The following is a 17,775-nucleotide window of genomic DNA, read 5'->3' as shown; positions in this document are numbered from 1 at the left end:
AACAACGACATGGCTGACGGGGTAGAGCCACGTTAATAAGACCAGCCACAAAACGACGAATCCTGAAGAGGCTAGAAAATGGTCTGTAAAACATAATCTTTGCATCATTTTTTACCAAAGAACCACCATTACATGTTATGTAGATGTAGATCAAAGGAAGTGTTTCAAATGTAGAAAAAAAGCACAAAATATGAAACCTTTGAATTAAAATAATTGACCTAATTTACCATATGTAAGTATATATACATACATATATATACAGTATTTATATATATATATATATATATATACATATATTCATACATACATACACACATTTATAAACATATATTTTCATATATTTACATATACCTATATATATACATATATGCATATATATTTATGTACAATATATATGTATGTATATATGAAGATGTATACATACATATATACATAATGTATATACATATATAGTGTGCGTGTGTGTGTATATATATATATATATATATATATATATATATATATATATATATATACCATGAATTGATTAACGTGGACCCCGACTTAAACAAGTTGAAAAACTTATTCGGGTGTTACCATTTAGTGGTCAATTGTACGGAATATGTACTGTACTGTGCAATCTACTAATAAAAGTATCAATCAATCAATCAATATATATATATATATATATATATGTATATATATACATACATATACATATTTACACATACATATATACACATATATATTTACACATACATATATACACATATATATTTACACATACATATGTCATGATCCGCCTCCCGGATCATATATAGTTTTTGTTCTTGAGTCTTTTTTGTGTGCTTCCCCGATTATTTTTGGACTTTTCCGATCCCTGGCTTGTGCACTTCCTTGTTTTGTCTGGTTACCTTGGTTTCACAATTGTCCCACCTGCTCTTGTTTTAACGCACATCTGGTTTTCATTGATTGCTTGAGTATTTAAGCTTGCCTTCTACCTCGTTTCTGTCTGGATGGTTTGTTTGCTTCATGCAACTCTCACGTTGGCTTCTCTCATGTCTTTACCTTGTGCTAAGTCTCACCTTAGGTTCTCGTGCGTTCGGCACGTCATTTAGGACTTTGGACTTCAGTGCTAAGTGTTAGCCTAGCTCCTCGTGGGTTCGGCACGCCCTTTCTTTTGCCTTTTGTGTCAGTGTTCTTTTATATTTTTGTATATTAAATCAAGTCCTACCTGCAATTCCTCCCTGTCTGGGTCCTCGTGCATCCGGGGGTGACAACACGTACACAGTGCGTTTCCAACGTGACAACATATACGTATACACACATATATACAGTATATATATATATATATATATACACACATATATACAGTATATATATATATGTATATAAAATATATATTAGGGCTGTGAATCTTTGGGTGTCCAACGATTCGATTCAATATCGATTCTTGGGGTCACGATTCGATTATATATTGATTTTTTCGATTCGATTCTCGATTCAAAAACGATATTTTTCCAAATCAAAATGATTCTGTATTCATTCAATACATAGGATTTCAGCAGGATCTACCCCAGTCTGCTGACATGCTAGCAGAGTAGTAGATTTAAAAAAAAAAAACTTTTATAATTGTAAAGGACACTGTTTTATCAACTGATTGCAATAATGTAAATTTGTTTTTAACTATTAAACGAACCAAAAATATTAAATATTTCATCTTTGTAAAAACATTGGACACAGTGTGTTGTCAAGCTTATGAGATGCGATGCAAGTGTAAGCCACTGTGACAGTATTGTTCCTTTTTTTTATATTTATAAATGTCTAATGGTAATGTCAATGAGGGATTTTTAATCACTGCTATGCTGAGATTATAACTAATATTGATACTGTTGTTGATAGTATTCATTTTTGTTTCACTACTTTTGGCTTGTTCTGTGTCGTGTTTGTGTCTTTATTGCAATTCTGAGCTTTGCTGGGTCAGGTTTGGTTTTGGAATTGGATTGCATTGTTATGGTACTGCTGTGTTTTGTTTTGTTGGATTGATTAAAAAAAAAATAAATAAAAATAAAAAATCGATTTAAAAAAAAATGAGAATCGATTCTGAATCGCACAACGTATTCGATTCTATTCGTATTCAAATCGATTTTTTTCCAACACCCCTAATATATATATATATATATATATATATATATATATATATATATATATATATATATATATATATATATATATATATATATATGCACCAGCGCCCCCCGCGACCCCAAAGGGAATAAGGGGTAGAAAATGAATGGATATGTATATATATATATATATACATACACACACACACACACACACACACACACACACACACACACACACACACACACACACACACACACTTACACATAAAGACCGGCACCCAATGCGGCCCCCCGAGTCAAAAAGTTTGGGACCACTGTATTAAAGTTTAAAGGGCATTCAATTTCAATTTCAAGCAGTACATATAATTTTTTCAGTCAAATAAAAAAACAACAACAACACATATACATATATATATATATATATATATGTATTCATATATATATATATATATATATATATATACACATTCATATATATATACACATTCATATATATATATATATATATATACACATTCATATATATATACACATTCATATATATATATATATATATATATATATATATATATATATATATATATATATATTGGCTTGCATAAATAAAATTTGCAAAATACCCAAATAATTGGATACAAATGCAATTTGGTAGTCAGAATGTAACACAGAAACATTTTTCTTCTGAACTCCAAGTCATTCATTTGTTCACAACCTGGTGACAGTAAGTAAAAGTATGAATTAGGTTTACAGCTAGCGCATTTTTCAGAACAACGGCCAAACTAATCGTCTTCAACCCTGCCAGTGTGATGATTGGTTTGGCCTTTTTTTGTGAAACGATACTATTTAACTTAATCTAATCAAATGTATGTTTTGGAGTAATGTGAATAAGTTACGTGGGAAACAAATTGCTCGACATTTTAAGTTTAATGCAAATTGTATAAAATATAAAAAAGAGATACAATTATTTCTTAGATAAAACTATATGCTGCTTAACTTTTGGTTAGTTGTTAGTGTCACTTGGTGGACAACGAAGCGGTCAAGATTTTCACAGATTTTTGTCGTCTCTAATATTTGTTTTAACCACTACTTGCAGCAACATGGCTTTTAAAGGGGAAAATTATCACAATTTCAGAAGGGTTGAAACGAATAAAATTCAGTTCCCAGTGGCTTATTTTATTTTTCTAAATTTTTTTCCAAATTTTACCCATCATTGAATATCCCGAAAAAAGTCTTTAGAGTGCCTGATTTTCGCTCTCTGTAAATCCACCATCCATTTTCCTGTGACGTCAGATAGTGATGACAATACAAACAACATGGCGGATAGAACAGCAAGCTATAGCGACATTAGCTCGGATTCAGACTCGGATTTCAGCGGTTTAAGCGAATCAACAGATTACGCATGTACTGAAACGGATGGTTGGAGTGTGGAAGCAGATAGCGAAAACGAAATTGAAGAAAAAACTGAAGCTATTGAGCGAATAGCTATTGAAGCTATTTGCTCAATAGCTATAGCTATTGAAGCTATTCGGCTATCGCCTTCTAACCAACGATTGCATCTTGTGACTACTGTATTAACTTAAATCCGTCGATTGGTAAGTGTTTGTTTGGCATTAAATGTGGGTGGAGGGAAAGGCTGGATGCAAATATAGCTACAAATGTACTTACAGCTAGCCTAAATAGCATGTTAGCATTGATTAGCTGGCAGTCATGCCGTGACCAAATATGTCTGATTAGCACATAAGTCAATAACATCAACAAAACTCACCTTTGTGATTTCGTTGACTTTATCATTGGAAATGCATCTGCTTTGAGTGTCGCAGGATATCCACACATTCTTGCCATTTCTGCCATGTTAGCACCGATTAGCATGCCGTGCTAATCGATGCACACTCCACGTTAGACAACTTGAATCCGTCCCTGATCGTGTTGTTACACTCTCCGACAACACACCGACGAGACATGATGTCTCCAAGGTACGGAAAACAGTCGAAAAAACGGAAAATAACAGAGCTGATTTGACTTGTGTGTGTAATGTGTTTGAGAAAATGGCGGATGGCTTCCCATTGTAACGTCACGGGTGAAAGGTCATCGCTCCGACAGCGAACAGTTGAAAGGCGTTTAAATCGCCAAATTCACCCTTTTAGAGTTTGGAAATTGGTTAAAAAAACATATGGTCTTTTTTCTGCAACATCAAGGTATATATTGACGCTTACATAGGTCTGGTGATGATGTTCCCCTTTAAAGTCATACAATCCACCATCATTGGTAATGGAAAGAACGTGGCAGCAAACGGTTCAGTGCGCTTTTTGGACATAATTGTCCCCATTCTACAGCCTCATATTTTACTTTTTGTTTTTGTCCTTGGGGGAGAAAGCTTAGGTGGCTGTTGGTATGCGTAACATCAGTCTCGGCATCAACCATGCTTTTGTGTTCTCTTTTGTGTTCTCGTCTATTCTGTTTTCTTTCGGTATCTTCATCACACACGGCAGTGGCTCAACTACGATGAGCCGAATCCTGAGTTGTAATGGTCTTGTGTTCTGACTGTCAGCTCACTGGCCTTGGAGCAGGTAAGGGCTGCCGCCTAACTGTAGAATGCAATATAAAGAGTCCTGTCATGCAATAATTCCATTGACATTTCAGAGACTATTTTTATTTACACTGTTGTACGGGACAACCTGTTTCCATTTACAGATTGATAGGAGACGCATACTTTTGTTACTAAATACAGGACGATTCCATTTTTCAAGGGACGGTTGGCAACCGTAGCCGGCATAGTTTGTTGTCCTCTGTATGCTGTCCATGTAGCATCCTCATGACCGTGGTGGGTAGAGCAGCCGTGCCAGAAACTTGGGGGTTGCAGGTTCGCTCTCCGCCTCTTGCCATCCAAATCACTGGCATGGGCAGGGCACTTCACCCATGCCCCCAGTGCCGCTCACACTGGTGAATGAATGATGGATGGTGGTCGGATAGAGAAAAGGAAAAAGCTTATCGACCATGGCGGAGGCACGCAATTTTTTAGGACTTATGCAGATCCTAAATACAGATCAACAGTTACCAGAAGGTAAGAAAAATTGCTTCTGCATAATATTGCGAAACAAAATGCCTTATCTAATACACACACCATAATAATACTCGTATGTTAAAGCACAATACAATCCATCAAGCGGTGCGGCTTCACAGCTTACCAAAGTTGTACTAAAACATGTTGATAGATTTTTGAGCGCCGTGTGTAATGTTCTATATTTTCAATGGAACATATTAAATATTAGTGTTGTTTACTTGAGTCATATTGCAGTTTTCATGTATCTCTTATGTATGACTGCCATCAATTGGTCACATTTATCATTATACCATGTACCAAATAAAATAGCTTCGAGATCGGTAAGCTCAACCAAACTTATTCCTTACATTAGGCGCACTGTCGAGTTTTGAGAAAAAACATTTTTTAAGTGTGTCTTATAGTTTGCAAAATACGGTACTTGTATGTTGAAGCACAATAAAATCCTTTAAGTGGTGCGGCTTCATAGCTTACCAAAGTCATGCTAAAATATTTTGATAGATTTTTGACTGCTGTGTGTAATGTTCTATATTTTCAATGGAACACATGATAAATGGGTTGTACTTGTGTAGCGCTTTTCTACCTTCAAGGTACTCAAAGCGCTTTGACACTACTTCCACACTTACCCATTCACACACACATTCACACGCTGATGGAGGGAGCTGCCATGCAAGGTGCTAACCAGCATCCATCAGGAGCAAGGGTGAAGTGTCTTGCTCAGGACACAACGGACGTGACAAGGTTGATACTAGGTGGGGATTGAACCAGGGACCCTTGGGTTGCGCACGGCCACTCCCCACTGCACCATGCCGTCCCTATATATATATATATATACATATATATATATATAAAAATGTTGGTGTTGTTTACTTGACTCATATTGCAGTCTACACGTATCTCTTATGTGTGACTGCCATTTACTGTTCACACTTAACATTTTACTATGTACCAAATAAAATACCTTTGAGGTTGGTACGCACAACCAAAATAATTCCGTACATTAGGCGCACCGGGTTATTAGGCGCACTGTTGAGTTTTGAGAAAATTAAAGGATTTTAAGTGCGCCTTATTGTCCGAAAAATACGGTACTTGTGTCCTGTTGTTGAATTGTGGTTTACAAAACATGAGTTAATCTCGAACATTTCTTTCAAATCAAAACACAGAAAAATATATGCGTTTTAAAAAAATCAATTAAAGCAGATTTTCCCCGTAATGTCACCGGACATCTTTTCTTCTCTGTGACATGAAAAGCTGAACTCACCGCTGAGCCACACGGCTTCGGGGTCGTGGATGCGAAGGCCTGGACCAAAGACGTCGTCCAGAGTGACTTTCTTCTTGAGGGCCAGACTGTCATCTTCACCTGTCAAGCACACATCAGCGGCAAGATGAAAAGACAAATCTAATTTGACACGCGGTGGTTCATCTACGAAGCTTGGATGGCGTGCCGCCTCTCGCGTCAATCCAAGGGAAAAAACTTCAAGGCGTTCTTGGGAAATTTGATTAGCATTTCAAGAGTTTTAACAAGTTGGAGAATAAAGTGAGGGGAACTTTTGATGCCGACTTTTTCATCAGCGTGTCACTCAGGGGGGCTTCATCCTGCCATGACACACTTCTTCTATGCCCATGAAATCTCCGACAAGTGCTCGTCACTATAGGGGAGCGATTTGGAACAAGGATTCCGAACAAGAAAGAGACCTATCTGCCATTGTTCCATTCATCTTGTTGCGTCAGCTTAGTGCTTCAGCGTGGCCGCAGCACAAAGACGAGGAAGACGTTGATGTACACGTCTGAGACAGGGGTAGGGAACCTATGGCTCGCTAGCCAGATGTTGCTCTTTTGATGACTGCATCTGGCTCTCGGATAAATCTGAACTGACATTGCTTAACATGATAAGTAATTAATAATTCCACTTGTAATAAGTGTTCAAAATAATGTTCAAAACATAAAACATTCTCATGCATTTTTAGTCCATCCATCCGTTTACTACCGCACCTGTTCAAGAAGTTGCGTTAAGAAGTTATTTATTTATTAAAGGTTAGTGTGGGGATGTCCTCCTGGGGGTTCTTCAGACCACCAAGCACCGACATGAGAGCCTGTTTTAGGGTTACGCTATTGTTTTATTTTTCAATAAGTCTCTCAGTTGCTTTCCAGCAATTGTATTTTTCTCTTTCGTTCTCGTTCGCGCTCTGGCTCCAGCCCCAACCCCGTCTCTCCTCCTGGCTGCTGCTTATAACAGAGCGACAGGTGATTAGATAACAAGGCTCAGGTGGGCCATCTATGCAGCTCTCGCTGATTTCGAGGCCGGTCCTGGCACACCCCAGTTCGCTGGAGGCCCACGGGCCACGCCCCCTCCACAGTTAGCTTCAGAATAGCAATGTGATTACAAAGAATAGGAGACCTAATATATTCTAGAAATGTTGGTCTTACTTAAAAATGCACACGTTTAGTTGTGTTCAGTGTTAAAAAAAATATTACATGGCTCTTACAGAAATACATTTTAAAATATTTGGCTTTTTGGCTCTCTCAGCCAAAAAGGTTCCCGACCCCTGGTCTGAGAGGTAACACGGCGGGAGCATCCTTGCTCATAAAATACCCCTTGCTCACGTTTTAAAAAGTCACTGAAAAGACTTTCGTATGTAAACATTCGGCAGAGTGACAACCACCGGCTCAACAGTAAATGGGCTTCAAAAAACACAGTGAAATGTTGCGTGTTTGTCATGGCGCTGCAAAAGAAAAAAAAAACAGCAGAAATTTTGCCCTTGTTTTCATGGAGCACAATTCTTGTTTTACATGCCGAAAACCATGTGAAATAAACACATATGAAGGACAATTTGGAGGGCTCAATGAACATTTCACATAACTTTTACCTTTGTACTGTGCTAGTAGTTTTTCATTGAATTTAGTAGTCTTTCTCACCTTCTTTATCAAAGTGCTGCTACAGTGGAACAACAAGTTACAAACCCCTCGTTGTACAAATGTTTTGATTTCCCAATTATATCCATTAAATATGCTTTTAATGTACGAACCTTGTTTCTGGGTACGAATATTTCATCCCCACGTGTGCCTGTATGTATATATATATATATATATATATATATATATATATATATATATATATATATATATATATATATATATATACATATATATATATATACATATATATACATATACATATACATATATATACATATACATATATATATATATATATACATATATATACATATACATACATTATATATATATATATATATATATATATATATATATATATATATATATATATATATATATATATATATATATATATATATATATATATATATATATATATATATATATATACAAACACGACAAGTTGAGTTTATACCAAAATGGATACATGGATGATACAGCAGAGGATTGGGAGAATGTCATGTGGTCAGATGAAACCAAAATACAACTTTTAGGTATAAACTCAACTCGTCCTGTTTGGAGGAAGAACAATACTGTGTTGCATTCCCAAGAACACCACACCTACTGTGAAGCATGGGGGTGGAAACATAATGCTTTGGGGCTGTTTTTCTGCTAAGGCAGGGGTAGGGAAGCTATGGCTCTAGAGCCAGATGTGGCTCTTTTGATGACTGCACCTGGTTCTGAGATAAATCTTAGGTGACATTGCTTAACACGTTAAGTAATGAATAATTCCGCTGAAAATCAGTGTCAAAAATAACGTTCAAAATATAAGACATTCTCATGCATTTTAATCCATCCATCCGGTTTCTACCGCACCTGTTCAAGAAGTCGCATAAATGGTAAGAAGTATTTTATTTATTGTTGGTTAGCTTCAGAATAACAATGTTATTAAAAAGAATAAAACACTTATACTCTAAAAATGTTGGTGTTACTTAAAAATGCACACATTTAGTTGTATTCAGTCTTAAAGGGGAACATTATCACCAGACCTATGTAAGCGTCAACATATACCTTGATGTTACAGAAAAAAGACCATATGTTTTTTTAACCGATTTCCGAACTCTAAATGGGTGAATTTTGGCGCAGTAAACGCCTTTGTATTTACCACTCTCGGAGCGATGACGTCAGAACGTGACGTCACCCAGGTAGTCAATCGGCCATTTTGTCAAACACTCTATACACATCGAGTCAAATCAGCTCTGTTATTTTCCATTTTTTCGACTGTTTTCCGGACCTTGGAGACATCATGCCTCGTCGGTGTGTTGTCAGCGGGTGTAACAACACGATCAGAGACAGATTTAAGTTGATTTACGTAGAATGTGCATCGATTAGCACGGCATGCTAATCGATGCTAACATGCTATTTACCGGCGATGCTAAGGCAGACATGGCACAGAGATGTATGGATAACCTGCAGATGCATTTCCAACGATAAAGTCAAAGAAATCACAAAGGTGAGTTTTGTTGATGTTGTTGACTTATGTGCTAATCAGACATATTTAGTCGCGGCATGACTGCCAGCTAATCGATGCTAACATGCTATTTCGGCTAGCTGTATGTACATTTGAAACTATATTTATATCCAGCGTTTCCTTCCACCCACATTTAATGCCAACAAACACTTACAAATCGACGGATTTAAGTTGATCCAGTGTCACAAGATGCGAAACTTCCGATTGTTGTCTGCACATTTTATCGGAGATGATAAGGCAAACACGGTCGAATAGCGTCAATAGCTATTCGCTCAATAGCTTCAGTTTCTTCTTCAATTGCGTTTTCGCTATCTGCCTCCATACTCCAACCATCCGTTTCAATACATGCGTAATCTGTTGAATCGCTTAAACCGCTGAAATCCGAGTCTGAATCCGAGCTAATGTTGCAATATCTTGCGGTGGCAACCGCCACGTTGTTTGTATTGGCATCGCTATGTGACGTCACAGGAAAATGGAGAGTGTCTTCGCAGATAGCGAAAATAAGGCACTTTAAAGCTTTTTTAGGGATATTCCGGAACGGGTAAAATTTAGAAAAAAACTTCTAAAAATAAAATAAGCCACTGGGAACTGATTTTTATTGGTTTTAACCCTTTTAAAATTGTGATAAGTTCCCCTTTAAAAAAAAAACTTTTTAAGATATTTGGCTTTTATGGCTCTCTCAACCAAAAAGGTTCCCGACCCCTGTGCTAAGGGGACAGGACGATTGATCCGTGTTAAGGAAAGAATGAATGGGGCCATGTATCGTGAGATTTTGAGCCAAAACCTCCTTCAATCAATGAGAGCTTTGAATGGTTGACCAAATACTTATTTTCCACCATAATTTACAAATAAATTCTTTAAAATTCCTACAATGTGAATTCTTGGATTTTTTTCCCCACATTCTGTCTCTCACAGTTGAAGTGTACCTATGATGAAAATTACAGACCTCGGTCATCATTTTAAGTGGGAGAACTTGCACAATCGGTGGCTGACTAAATACTTTTTTTTGCCCCACTGTATATATATATATATATATACACATATATATACAGTACATACATATATATACATATACACATACATATATTTTGATATTTCTATACACACACATATATATATATATATACATGTATATATATATATGTATATACATATATATATATACATGTATATATATATATGTATATACATATATATATATATGTATATATATATATATATATATATATACGTATATATATATATATACGTATATATATATATATATATATATATATACATATATATATATATATATATATATATATATAAGGGTTGGTGTCATATACATGTATATCCATCCATCCATTTTCTACCGCTGGTGCCTATCTCTGTTACAATCGGGCGGAAGGCGGGGTACACCCTCGACAAGTCGCCACCTCATTGCAGATACATATATATATACACATAAATATGTATACATATACAGTATATATGTGTATATATGTATGTATGTATATACGTATATACAGTATATATGTGTATATATGTATATTTGTATATATTATATATATACATTTATATATATATACATATATATATATATATATATATATATATATATATATATATATATATACACAGTATATATGCATATAACACATACTAAAAAGAAAAATAAATATTTGAATTTTACAGTGTTTAATAATTTGACAAACAAAATAACAGACTACAGTAACAAAGTGAAGTAAAGTAACAAAGAATTGTCCACAGTTCCCGTGCAAATGATGATCAGCAAAAAAGGCATACATTATTACATCTAACAAAAGTCATTTTTTAGTTACTTGGTAATTATTGACAAAAATGCTAAAAATTACTCATTATTATTAACATTTAACTGAGTAGAAGTTGAATATGTCATATTACAGAAGAATTATCCAACTGTTTTTGTGGCCGTGAGCCAAGTGTGTGGGTCTTTTAATGCAAATGAAAAAGAACGGCTGCTCTCAACACGACTTATAATTTGTGCGTTCTGTCTAACCAAGACGTACTGTAATGACATGCAGTGTGTAAATATTTATATTGCGCTTTTTCTTTAGAGACTCAAAGCACTTTATATAGTGAATCCCATTATCTCCATCTTTAAGCTACATTTAAACCAGTTCGGGAGGCACTCGGAGCGCGTCGGTAAAGTTTCTTGCCCCAGGACACATGGCGGAAGCAGGGATCAAACTTGGAACCTCAAGTTGCAGGCAGGGCCATGTGTTGTGTTCATGTTAGGTTGTCCGACTATTTGTGTGTCCGTGAAAGCCTCAGGGACGACTGGAAGAGAAGTGTCAATTGTGGAGCTGAGACGTTTTATTTTGGCGGGGTTGCAGCCCACAGTGACCGCTTTGTGCTAGATACTTGTCTGTAGTTGTCGTTTTGGTGTGGGTATGGTGGGCATACTTCTCATACTCTTTACAACTTCTTCAAAAACGTTTGTTATATATGTTTGCTTATTGTGTAAACCCAGCAGTGAAAACAACGTCTTACAATATATTAACTCTTCACAATTCTGTGATAAATATTACTTCAACCAATGGTGAAAAAACTCTTGACTCAAGGCATGTTCGCAATTTAAAGACCTACTGAAATGAGATTTTCTTATTTAAACGGGGATAGCAGGTCCATTCTATGTGTCATACTTGATTATTTCGCGATATTGCCATAATTTTGCTGAAAGGATTTAGTAGAGAACATCCACGAAAAAGTTCGCAACTTTTGGTCGCTAACAGGAAAGCCCTGCCTTTACCGGAAGTCGCATACGATGATGTCACTCGTTGATGGCTCCTTACATCCTCACATTGTTTTTAATGGGAGCCTCCAACAAAAAGAGCAATTTGGACCGAGAAAACAACACTTTCCCCATTAATTTGAGCAAGGATGAAAGATTGGTGTTTGAGGATATTGATAGCGACGCACTAGAAAAAAAAAAAAAAACAAGTAAAAAAAAAACGCGATTGCATTGGGATGGATTTAGATGTTTTTAGACACATTTACCAGGATCATTCTGGGAAATCCCTTATCTTTCTATTGTGTTGCTAGTGTTTTAATGAGTTTAACAGTACCTGATAGTCGGAGGTGTGTGTCCACGGGTGTCTTGACGCCAGTGTCTCAGGGAAGTCGACGGCAGCTTTATGGACGGCGCAACCTCAGCTGATCCTCCAGTAAGAAGTGACTTTTTACCACAATTTTCTCACCGAAACCTGCTGGTGGACATTCGGTCGGGATCCATGTTCGCTTGACCGCTGTGATCCATTATAAAAGTTTCACCTCCCGGAATTTTAAACAAGGAATCACTGTGTGTTTGTGTGGCTAAAGGCCAAAGATCCCCAACTCCATCTTTCTACTTTGACTTCTCCAATATTAATTGAACAAATTGCAAAAGATTCAGCAACACAGATCTCCAAAATACTGTGTAATTATGCCGTTAAAGCAGACGACTTTTAGCTGTGTGTGTGTGCAGCGCTCATTTTCCTAACAGTCCGTGACGTCACCCGTACACGTCATCGTTACGCGACGTTTTCAAGAAAAAACTTCCGGGAAATTTAAAATTGCAATTTATTAAACTAAAAAGGCCGTATTGGCATGTGTTGCAATGTTAATATTTCATCATTGCTATATAAACTATCAGACTGCGTGGTGGGTAGTAGTGGGTTTCAGTAGGCCTTTAAAGCAAAACAAAAAGCTGAAAGACAGTTCGTCTCTTAGGGTACTCACAACGGTATATTATATGTCTTTTTTTTTTTTTTCAATCACAATGATTGTTGGGACCTCTGTGTATTTTGATTCAGGATTATCACAATCTTCCAGTTACACAATCAGCCAAGAGGATTGTGTGGCCTCAGTGGGTGGTGTGCGTGTGTGTGCGTGTGTGCGTGTGTGTGTGTGTTGTGTACATACGAGGGGTGAGCAGGATGACGGAGGTGACAATCAAGGAGCAGATGAAGAGGATGACCAGCAGGGCGATGGCGATTCCTTTCCAGTTCCTCTGTGGTGGAGCACTCCCCACCAGGTCCTAAAGAATGACATGAAATTATTGAAGCACAACATGGATCCAGCTGAGCGGAACTGTGGTTTTTAACAAAGACAGCAGTGTTTCCCCCAGATGATCCCCTATGTGCACATGTCAGGAGGAAGGAAGACATGCCAGGAAAACAGCGGGCGGCTAATCGGCCATACATGCAGCACTGTATATGGTCCTTAAGTGAGGAGGTCCAGAGGCTGCCCGCCTCGCCTACACAATCCTTTCAAAGCCGTCTGATCTACTCTCAAGCCATAAAGTGTCATTTAATGGCTTTGCAAGCACACACAGAAGGTTTGCTGGAACAACTTCAAACGCAGGTTGACCTTATAAAGTATTTTGCTACTGTGAAGAGGTTTCTGCATCCAGATCCAAATTTCTATATGTAGTACAGTAGGAGGAAGGGTTGTCTCGATACCACTACAGTACCAAAATGTAATTAAATACTTTTCTAAATAAAGGGGACCAAAAAAAGACATGATTGCCTTTATCTTAGCAATCTTTGGGTACATTTAACATATTGCAATAAAAGTACAATTTTGTCCTTACATAAAATAGTGAACATAAAAGACAACTTTCTTGTATTAGTAAGTAAGCAAACAAAAGCTCCTAATTAGTCTGTTGACGTATGCAATAACATATTGTGTCATTTATCATTCTATTATTTTGTCAACATTATGAAGGACAAGCAGTAGAACATTTATTAATAATCCACTTGTTTATTTACTGGTAATATTTGCTTACTTTCTCTTTCAACATGTTCTATCTACTCTTATGTTAAAATGTAATAATCACCTATTCTTCTGTTGTTTGATACTTTACATTAGTTTTGGATGATACCACAAATTTAGGTATTGATCCGATACCAAGTAGTTACAGGATCATACATTGGCCATAATTTGAGTTCTCAAGTGTATGTAGTTCCTGAGTTTATAAACATAATATGAATTTTGAAAAAAGGAAAAAAGATATCTGCGATGATGTGGCGACTTGTCTGGGGTGTACCCCGCCTTCCGCCCGAAAGCAGCTGAGATAGGCTAAAGCAGGGGTCGGGAACCTTTTTGGCTGAGAGAGCCTTTAAAGCCAAATATTTTAAAATGCCTTTCCGTGAGAGCCGTATAATATTTTTAACAATGAATACAACTGTCGGGTTCAAACAGTGATGACATCTATTAAACAGACTAGAAGCAAGGAATTAAACAGAGACTGGATTCAATTTAGCTCAATGAGGAGAAACCCGTAGACCTGTACTCTTGTACAGTGTCGTGCCACGCTATGACAAGAGAATTCTACGCCTCCGCTTTCATTTTGACTTTCCCAGATTTCAACAACTAAATGCGTTCATCTCTTATTCTTTTTAATAACATTGTTTTTCTGAAGCTAACCAATTTTAAATAAAATATTTTTGACTTCTTGAACAGGTGCAGTAGAAACGGATGGATGGATTCAAATGCATGAGAATGTTTTATATTTTGAACGTTATTTTTAACACTGCTGTGATTACCAGCGGAATTATTAATTACTTATCGTGTTAAGCAACGTCAGCTAAGATTTATCTGAGAGCCAGATACAGCCAAATCTGGCTCTAGAGCCATAGGTTCCCTACCCCTGGGCTACAGCGATCCCCCCCGCGACCCCAAAAGGGACAAGCGGTAAGCAATGGATGGATAGAAAAAAGATATAGCTGTAGATACGCTATTGTACTTGATATAATTGCAGTGGATGTCAGGTGTAGATCCACCCATGGCATTTGTTTACATTCAGGTGCTCTAGCTTTTGTTAGCGGTGACGCCGGTGAGCTATTGTATCCTCCTACGTTGTGTAGAGAAGCACGTTTAGCTATTCCTCATCCTGCAGGGATGATACTTGTAAGAAACACATTTTATTTGTCGCCATGGAGGCGAGGATAAGTGATTTAGAAGTAACTAAAAAAATACCAATTGCGGATGGACATTAGCTGCTAGCGAGCTAGCCATATCCTAAAGCACCTCTTCCTGTGGGCGTTTCAGTGTTATAACTTCAACTTTGTTGTTAGTTTTTAGACCAAAATGCGTCCGGTCTCCCTTTTCTGTCTACACACCGTGTCTGCTTGTAAGTACTCCTTGATTGTGCATTGCCGAACCTGCTCCTCTGCTCGTAAAACCAGCAATGTTATGACGTGACATTGACACATATGGCGAACCTGTACTTTTTAAACAGAGTATAGTACTGTTTTTGATTCATTAGCACCGCAATACTATACTAATACCGGTATACCGTACAACCCTAGTAGGAGGTGTTGTTTGTCCTACAATAACACCAGTATTTGATTTTGATCACACAGTAGAACACCTACACCAGTGAGTCGAGACAGAAAGCAGCAGGCCTGTCAATAAGATGATGTGTTGCGGAGGAGAAAACCATAAGCACGTTTTGCACATTGCACCCATAGTATGATATTCCCCCTCCCCCAGGAGGCAACATGAAAGGTCTAAAGGGCATTTAAACGCATGGCCTGCCAGCTGAGGTGCAGAAGCGAGCTGCTACGCAGAAAAGCGTGACAGCTGCATGCGTGCACCATCACCGTGCTGGTAGAAAGTCTCTCTGCTGCCTGCCAGGCATGTGGGTAAATATTCCGTTCCGGTCGCGTCTCCTCCCTGTGACTAAACCGTCCTGCCTGCCTGATCACAAGGAAGGAGGTGAAATTATTCGAGACAGGCATTATTGCGAGAAGATTTACACGCATCACCCATAAGGCCTGCAGGCTGATGCAGATTGTGGAGGAGAATGCGAAAAGTAGAGCACCGACAGGCCAGCATGGTTGGAACCAATAGTACTTTGTGGTGGAGAATTGCGACAAAGAGAGTGCTAAAAACAACCGGAAGATGTTGTGGTCTATGTGCTAACTAATCATATTGTTACGATCCGCTACACCAGGGGTCTCAAACACGCGGCCCGCGGGCCAATTGCGGCCCGCGAGACGTTATTTTGCGGCCCGCACCTTGATGTGAAAATTTATTGTTGGTGCGGCCCGCGAGTTTTATATGAACGGCGCTTTTCAGCATCAAACCTGTATGCCCTCGATTTTTCTGGGAGACTCCCAATTTTCAGTGCCCCTCCAGGGGTAATCATTCTCCCGAATTACACCCAAAAAACATTACCAAAGGGGAACAGGGAGCCACTGCCTTTACTGTCCTCTATAACCTATACTAACGGCGTGCCAGTCCAGCCAGATATTGTATTTGGCTCCTTTAGATGCAGTAAGCGACTGCAAGATATAGTTGATCAACAGCCACACAGGTCACACTGAGGGTGGCCGTATAAACAACTTTAACACTGTTACAAATATGTGCCACACTGTGAACCCACACCAATCAAGAATGACAAGCACATTTTGGGAGCCGCACCGTAACGCAACATAAACACTGAACAAATACCCAGAATCCAATGCAGCCGTAACTCTTCCGGGCTACAATATACACCCCCGCCCCCTATTGTAGCCCGGAAGTGTTAAGGCTGCATTGGATTCTGGGTATTTGTTCTGTAGTGTTTATGTTGTGTTACGGTGCAGATGTTCTCCCAAGATGTATTTGTCAATTTTGTTTGGTGTGGGTTCACAGTGTGGCGCATATTTGTAACAGTGATAAAGTTGTTTCTACGGCCACCCTCAGAGTGAACTGTGTGACTGTTGATCAAGTATGCCTTGCAGTCACTTTCGTGGGTCTGCAGAAGCCTCGTACAACATGTGACTGGGCCGGTAAACTGTTTGTATGTTGGAAAAGCGGACAAGACGGCAGGTTGTAGAAGACGCTAAAGACAGTGCCGTCACGGCATGCCCTTAATATTGTTGTACAGGTGAAAACCGTGAGAATGATTGTCCCGGGAGATTGTCGGGAGGGGCACTGATATTCGGGTGTTTCCCGGAAAGATCGCGAGAGTTGGCAAGTATGTTGCTAGGGCAGGAAAGCCATTCAAAGAAGGTGAATTCATTAAAAAGTGCACGTTAGATTTTTTTAAACAAATCTTTTCTTGCGGCCCAGCCTCACCCAGTTTCTGCATCCAGTGGCCCCCAGGTAAATTGAGTGTGAGACCCCTGCGGTACACGGATCGTTTGTTGTTTTGCTTTTGTGTATTTTCTAATTATGTTTGGACTCTT

At 38.1% G+C, this 17,775-nt stretch overlaps 1 protein-coding gene across 5 annotated transcripts in view; it reads right to left on the bottom strand.

Annotated features, from left to right (window-relative positions):
- Window positions 1–17,775, bottom strand: part of LOC133568424 (dipeptidyl aminopeptidase-like protein 6) — a 287,193-nt gene that overhangs the window by 69,565 nt on the left and 199,853 nt on the right. For all 5 annotated transcript variants that reach the window (XM_061920338.1, XM_061920336.1, XM_061920337.1 and 2 more), the window contains exons 2-3: window positions 13,520–13,634; window positions 6,428–6,526 (exon numbers count right to left, since the gene is read on the bottom strand). In XM_061920338.1, the coding sequence (XP_061776322.1) occupies window positions 6,428–6,526; window positions 13,520–13,634 (214 nt within the window). The remainder of the gene's footprint in view (window positions 1–6,427; window positions 6,527–13,519; window positions 13,635–17,775) is intronic.

The sequence above is a fragment of the Nerophis ophidion genome, linkage group LG14 (genome assembly GCF_033978795.1).
Source record: "Nerophis ophidion isolate RoL-2023_Sa linkage group LG14, RoL_Noph_v1.0, whole genome shotgun sequence".
Classification (NCBI taxonomy): Eukaryota; Metazoa; Chordata; class Actinopteri; order Syngnathiformes; family Syngnathidae; genus Nerophis; species Nerophis ophidion.
The sequence above is the reverse complement of the archived record's forward strand: the minus strand, read 5'-3'. Positions and strand labels throughout refer to the sequence as shown.